This window comes from Callorhinchus milii, unplaced genomic scaffold (genome assembly GCF_018977255.1).
Source record: "Callorhinchus milii isolate IMCB2004 unplaced genomic scaffold, IMCB_Cmil_1.0 Scaffold22, whole genome shotgun sequence".
Classification (NCBI taxonomy): domain Eukaryota; kingdom Metazoa; phylum Chordata; class Chondrichthyes; order Chimaeriformes; family Callorhinchidae; genus Callorhinchus; species Callorhinchus milii.
In genome coordinates this window covers 7,249,493-7,257,153 of record NW_024704763.1, presented here as the reverse complement: position 1 = coordinate 7,257,153, position 7,661 = coordinate 7,249,493, and the positions used below count along the sequence as shown (strand labels likewise).

The 7,661-nt window shown below is 46.4% G+C and overlaps 1 protein-coding gene across 5 annotated transcripts in view; it reads left to right on the top strand.

The window, feature by feature from the left end:
• The first annotated feature begins 6,016 nt into the window (after positions 1 to 6,016).
• The window catches only part of LOC103189029 (protein mono-ADP-ribosyltransferase PARP6), a 42,851-nt gene continuing 41,206 nt past the window's right edge, over positions 6,017 to 7,661 (top strand). For all 5 annotated transcript variants that reach the window (XM_007909299.2, XM_042343077.1, XM_007909291.2 and 2 more), the window contains exon 1: positions 6,017 to 6,203. In XM_007909299.2, the coding sequence (XP_007907490.1) occupies positions 6,201 to 6,203 (3 nt within the window). In that variant the 5' untranslated portion in view covers positions 6,017 to 6,200. The remainder of the gene's footprint in view (positions 6,204 to 7,661) is intronic.

The following is a 7,661-nucleotide window of genomic DNA, read 5'->3' as shown; positions in this document are numbered from 1 at the left end:
CCAGAGCGAGCTGTTTTAATCAAACAATGACAGCAAAGGCAGTGCTGTGAAATCCAGCTACCAGACTGTTCCAAGTAAAACACTACCCCCCCCCACACCCCCCACCATCCCCATCACCCGCACCAAATCCTTTCCCTTTGTTGCATCTTACCATTTGATAAACGTTTTGCAAAGATGTCCCTTTGAAAATCAACCTGTTTTTGCATCTGCTGGGCTGCTCGATGGTAACATACTGTGCTTTTCTTCCAGTGTTTTTTTTCATATTATTATCTCTCTCCTCATTTGCAGCCCCATTCTTCTGGCGAGAGAGAGCCTAAGGCCTGGCTCGGCCAGTATTTAGGATAGAAAATAGAACTGACAAAGTACTCAGCCTCTGACCCTGACAGCAGAGATGACCAATGTTTTTTTATTTTTTTACTTCCTCAGGCAGGAAGCAAAGCCAGTATAAAATCAAGCTCTAACCCATATACACACACAAATACACAGCGCGCACACACGCATATATATATACACATACACACCACACACACATGTACACACACTCACATGTGCATACACACTCACATATGAAAAAATACATACATTCCCACACACATATACACACACAGCTATGTCTGCAACAACGTTAAAAAAAAATCGAAAATTGACAACCCATTAAAATAAAGGGAATGTTTTTTTCTAGATTGGGTGGATTTGCATCGATTCAGTATTTCTGGCTTTACAACAGTTTAAATATCAAGGTTGAGTATATTTGTTGTTAAACACAAACCTCCCATCTATGATGTTTTTTTCACGTGTGGCTTTTCAAAAAAAGCCATTATATTTTTACTGATACAATTTTGAAGTTACCCAATCTGTAATCCTGTGTGCGGAGAAATCGTCGAAATAATCCTCAGAGTTAGCTCACATTCAGGCCCAGGAAGAAATTGCCATCAACCCACTATTATCCGGATGAATTGATAACCAGCATTAAAACAAATAGACTTTGGGAACCAGGAAGTTTGCACAGTGCATAGCCGCAAATTCAAGATTTGCAGTGAGCCAGCAGATGTTTACTCTGTGTGCCCCCAAGCCACTCAATAGATTGCGCCTTGGTTTGAAGTAAGTAAGTACTTCTGGGTCTGGGAACTGAATTGACTGGAGGAGAAGAGGTGAGAAGGGGAGAGGAGGAGAGAGGGTGGGATGGGGAGAGGAAGAAGCAAAGAGAGGAAGAAGTAGGGGTAAGCAAAATTATTACATTCTAATTTAACTCAGAAGCCTTTTTTTCCCCCCAAAGAAACTGACTTCCAAATTACTTGTCAATTTAGGATTTGAAGATAAGGAATTAGGAATTGTGATTGGCTGTGATGAGTGGAGGCTTCCATCAGGGAGCTCTTCACTGAGATAGCTCCATTTTGATGTCGTTAGGTGCTGTCTATTTGAACTCACCAGCCCATATCTGGATAATGGAGTCCTATAGCTCAGTGGTTAGAGAGCTCGCCTCTTAAACGAGAGTACCTGGGTTCGATTCCCAGGCAGGGCGAAACGTTAGGAAAGTTTCCTTACTCCACACGCCTCTGTGGAGTGTGTCATCTCCCTATGCAGAATTTGGACAAGACGGAAGCCATACACCTTGGCTCCCGTCAACGTCTTCACTCCTGCGGATCCAAACTCCTCAACCTCCTTGGGCTCTTCCTCACACTCACCAAACCAATGCGCAATCTAGGCATCCGGCTCGACCCCACATCCGGTCCCAGACCAGCCCGCCTTCTTCCACCTCCGCCACATTGCCCGCCTCCGACCGTACCTTACCTTAAATGCAGCCAAAACCCTCGTGCATGCGTTTGTCACCTCCCGCCTGGATTACCCCAACACATCCTCGCCGGTCTCCCCAGCTCCACTATTCAAAAAATCCAGTTTATTCAAATCTCTGCTGCCCACACACTGACCCGGACCAAATTCTAGACCCACATCTCACCAGTTCTGACCAGGCTCCACTGGCTCTCCATGGATCGACTTCAAGATCCTCACACTCGTGTTGAAATCCATTCACTTCCCTGGCACCTCCCTACCTCTCCGACCTCCTCACTCCCCAATCCACCACCCGATGCCTCCACTCGACTGGCACCGGCTCCTGCTAGTCCCTCGCATCCTCCGCCCCAACATCGGAGGTCACACTTTCAGCCACTAGACCCCAAAACTCTGGAACAGTCTCTCTCAATCCCTCCGCCTTGCCCCCTCTCTCCCCTTTGTCACGTTCCTCCTGAAAACCCTCCTGTTCGACCGTGCTTACGGACACCTCCCCCATCTCCCCGGCTCGGAGTCAGACTCCACCACTGTTAAGCGCTCTGAGACGCTAATCTGCAAATTGTTGCTTTTCCTGCCAAATTCTCACCACCCTTTGTGTGAAGAAGTTTCTCCTAAACTCCCTACTAGATCTGCTGCTGGCTACCTTATATTATACCCTCTAGTTGTGGATTCACAAATGTGTGGAACCAACTTATCAACATGCACATTATCAAATATTATCTTGGATCTTAAATGCCTCTTATCAGGTCCCCTTTCGATTGACTCATTCGTGCAAACTCTCACTGATACACCATTGGAAACCCTGACAATCCCTGCCTTCGCCCAGGCTCCTTCACCAATAGAGCAAGTCCTCTCCGTATTTTCCCTTCCCAGCGTACTTTCCTTCCCCGCTCCGATCGCCGTCCTGCCCAGGGAATCGACACCAATAATAAATAATTGAACGAGAAGATTGCGACATTAATGACATTTTTATGTAACCAAGTGGGTCAACAGCCAGATAACATCCCACATTTTCCAGGATTTCAACAAGGTCTGATATTGATGCAGCGCAATTATTTGCTATCTGCTGTCACTTCCACATTCAATAGTTCAGTACGTAGTGTTATTTTAAACTATTATTTGATCCTCTGCACTCTAATGCTCCTCATATCACGAGGCACTTTGTGTGATATGACAGTCACACTAAAGTCACACCAGTTGGTATACGCTTTGATGGATAGCACAGGCACACACTGTTGACTCACAGCATTAACAACAACAACAATAACTTGCATTTTTATAGCACTCTCCAAGCGGGATAGTGTGCCGGAGTGCTTGACAGTGGCGGAACCTGATCCCGAGCCAGGGGGAGAAGGAGGGGGAGATGACACGATCAAAAACAGAAGGTTTTTAGGCGGGATTTGGAGGAGGGGAAGGAGGGGGCAAGGTGAAGGGATTGAGAGAGAATTCCAGAGTTTCGGGGCGTAGTGGCTGAAAGCACGGCCGCCGATTTGTGGTCCATGTCCAGTTTCCGGCGCTGACTGACCAAGTTTCTGAGTTGGCGAGGAAGGTCCTCATGGTTCCAGCAACACCCTGAAATACAAGAGGCTTCGTGCGTACGGCTCAGTGAATGTTGAGGAAGTGCTAAACCCGGCCACTCAATAACGCCGTCCGTAATAACGTAGAGTCTCATTTCTCCCCCCCTCCCCCTTCTCCCCACAATCACAGTGTTATAATAGGGTCATTGTCAATGGGTAAAAGTAGCAACAACAACAACAACAACAACTTGGATTTATATAGCGCCCTCCATGCCGGATGGAGTCTCAGAGTGCTTTACAGTAACGGATCCCGGGATCGAGCCAGGGGGAGGGGGGGGGAGGTGACCAAAGGCGCGGTCGAAAAAAAAGGTCTTCAGCACAGACCTGAAAATAGGAAGGGAGGGAGCGAGACAAAGGGAGTGAGGAAAGGAGTTCCAGAGCCTCGGGGTGTAGTGGCTGAAGGCACGGCCGCCGAGGGTGGAGCAGAGGGTCGGGGGACAAGGAGGAGACCAGACCCGGAGGAACGAAGGCAATGGGTTCTGTTTTGAGGAGAGAGGAGGTCAGAGAGGTCGAGGGGTACAGAGGAGTGCAGGGATTTGAATATAAGGGTGAGGATTTTGAAATCGATCCTCTCTGGGACAGGCAGCCAGTGCAGTCTGGCAAGGACTGGGGTGATCGGGGAGTGGAGTTTCGTGCGGGTTAAAATGCGGGCGGCAGAGTTTTGAATGATTTGGATTTTATGGATGGTAGTGGATGGGAGACCGGCGAGGAGGGCATTAGAGTAGTCCAGCCAAGAGGTGACAAAGGGTTTCAGCAGCTTTTGGGGAGAGGTATTGGCGGAGACGGGCGATGCGTGGGAGGTGGAAGAAAGCGGTGCTGGTGAGGGACCGGATGTGGGGGAGGAATGATAATTGGGGGTTGAACAAGACGCCTAGGGTGCGTACGGGTTCGGAGAGTTTTAGGAGGAGGTCGGGCAGGTGGAGGAGGTGAGAGCCGTGCGATTTTAGACGTTGACAAGAGCCAAAGAGTATGGCTTCCGTTTTGTCAATGTTCAGCTGAAGGAAATTTGCGCTCATCCAGCCCCTGAGATCTGACAGGCAGCTGACAGAACATCAGGGGACTGGGGGTCACAAAGAGATACTTTACAGTCAATTCACTTTACAGTATATTCTGTGAAGCGCTTTGAGACATCTCGAAGACATGATAAGGCTCTATATCAAATGCAGGGATTATTATTATTATTAAAACAGATACAAGGTCAGATGTGCGGTATTTTTAAATGGGATTCCTTATTACGTTGTGCAATGGGGGAGGGAGGAGAAAAGTCCTTGCATCACTTTGATCCCCACAGGAAGCTACTCGTTGACGCCATCTACATGTAGACCGGAATTCCAGGAGCTTTGATGTGAATTTGAATTTCAGATATTGCAATTCAGATCCTTTTTGTGGATAAAGGTGTGGATTGCGGAAATGGGGAATAGTGGCACAGACAGAGCAGCAAAAATATGCCAAGTTATCTTTCCTCATTCCATTGAATTAAAAAACCCTCCCTCATCTCGAGCATTAATTTCTGTTATTGATGCTCATTGTATTCTAGGAAACAGAGAGAACAGAGAGGAGAGTGAACATAAAGGGCATTAATAATAATAATCCTTGCATTTGATATATCACCTGATATAGTACCTTGTCATTGAGATATCACAAAGAGCTTCACACAATATATACTGTAAAGTGGATTGACTGTATTTTGTGGGCGAAACGTGATTTAACCTATGATCTAATAGTTTTCCTAACTTTAGGAAACGTTCCACCCACCCGACAGCAAACTCACTTTGATGCAGGGAAATCATTGGTGTCTGTCACGTGCCAGTGCTCGGCAGGAGCCACAGAAACAGAAAGTTTTGCAGCTTTTGAATTTGTTTTGATAGTCGGAGAGAGATACCCATTTTTTCTCAGACTCGATCCTTCCTCTGGTCACCAGCAATCCTGTTGCTACGACTTTCTAACTCTAAATGGAAAAATTGTTCCTTTTAGCAGTCAATAAATGATAGACCCCTTTCTCGCCTCTCTAACGATCAATTTAATCCAAACATGAAATGCTATTTCTTTGTGTGTGTGTGTGTCTCAGAAATAGTTTCCCTTTTGTTTACTTCATACACTTTAACTTCCAGGCTCAGTCAAGCAGGAAGGGCGCATTCAATTCTTTCTTTCCGTTGCCTGCTTTGCTATCTGAGATTAACTATCTCCATTGTTTCTCCAGACAGACATCCGCGCGCACACACACACACACACACCACCCCCATCCACACACCCCATCCCCCTCCTCCCAAACTCCATGACATCTGTTCTTCCTGAAAAGATAGAATGACCCCGTGCTTAGCAGATGTCAAACTGTTGTGTCAGTAACAAGCATTTCACCTCAGCTTGGAAACAGAGTAGGTGGGTTCGGTCCATGTTATTGGAACTTAACCCTAACCCGGAGTGAGCACCACACATAACACTCATAACCCAGTCGCTTATCACGGTGGCTTAAATCTCTTTGAGTAACCCTTGTTGTTAAATATTACTGTACTTCTGTTTTATATATATAATTTAAAAAAGGAGATTATTTTAACCGAGAAGTTGATTTTATTTTAATCCTGCAAATGCTATTCCGCGAGGCACCCGCTATCTATCACCTGCGTTTGCTCCTTTTCTTTTTAATGACAGGGGAAGTTGTTGAAAAATCATTTGTTGTCAAGGTGATTGCACGGTGCCGGCCCTTTGTTATTCCACTTGCGTCAGTCCCCTGCTGTTTGCCAGGCCGTTTCCTCACTATTTTCCATCTCGACCGGCAGAATGGAGGACAGAGGCCAAGTACTCGTAGAGACCAATCTCGAGTGAATCCCAGCACAAATGGTGAGTGACCTGCTCTCTCACCCAGCGAGGGCTTCTAGGTTCTTATCGCCAGCATCGCCAGCTAACCCACGCACTCACACGCATAGGATCATAGAAAGTTAGAGCGTAGAAAGAGTCCAAATGGCCCATCAAATCTGCCTCCATCCATTATGCTGTTGTTCCCATTCATTATAATGATGTAATAATAATAATAATCCTTGCATTTGATATAGTGCCTTATCACGCCTTCGAGACGTTTCAAAGCGCTTCAAAAGATATACTGCGAAACGCGGCAGCCAATTGCACACAGCAGCGTCCCACAAACAGTCGTGAATTAAGTGACCACATTTTTAAAAATTAAATGTTATATTTGAAGGGGTTGTTACTTACCTCTTTGACTGCGTTTTCTGATGTGTTTCCAGGTGGGGTCGGGGGGTGGGGGGGGGGGGGGGCGGGGGGTTGGGGGAGAACATTGTTGGAGGTACAGGTGGACATTAAAGATTTCTTTAACACAGAACAGAAGAGAGTTTCTCCCAGTATGTTAGCCAAAAATGTGTTTTTTCATGTCACTCGAATCCTAAGTGTTGCATTTGGCGCTATTCGAAAAGAGAAGGGAGTTTCTCCCGGTGTCCTGTCCAACAATCATGGCTAATTGTGGGATGTTGCTGTGCGTATCTTGGCTGCTGTGTTCAGCAGCCTGCCTCGTTGTCAGACTCTGCCACCGTGAAGCGCTCTGGGACGCTACACTGTGTGAAGGGCGCTATATGAATGCAAGTTGTTGTTGTCGCTGCGTTCAGCTACAGGTACACAGTCTTGAGACGTCTTGATGATGCTATGTCAAATTAAGGATTATTATTCTCACGTCACTGAAATGGCTCAAAGAGCTTCCAGAGGGTGTTACTGTAAAGTGTAGTGACTGTGTGTTTGGAGGTGAATACAGCAGCCAATTTGCAGCAACGTCCCACAATGCATGCATTGTTACTGCTCTGTGGAAGAGACACACAACAAGCAAACAAAGCAAGAATGTAACATCATAAGTGAGATTTTGATGAAATAGGTCCTTCAGCTCATTTGACCCCATCAAAGAATCATAAATATTACAGCACAGAAGGAGGCCATTCGGCCCATCGTGCCTTTGCCGGCTCTTTGGAAGAGCTACCCAATCAGTCCCACTCCCCACTCCCGCTCTTTCCCCAAATCCTTGCAAATTTTCTTCCTTTTCATGTAACTATCCAATTCCCTTTTGAATGTTGTTATCGAATCTGTTTCCACCACCTTTTCAGGCAGTGCATTCCAAATCGTAACAACTCTGTGTGTGTGTGTGTGTGTGTGTGTATAAAAAAAATTCTCCTTGTCTCCCCTCTGAATCATCCTTCCAGAATACAAACCCTGCCATCCCCCTTACAGCATCAAGCTGTTTCTTAATTGAGTCCAGAGACCTAGCCTCCACCATCCACCCATCCTGATAACCCCGTCTCA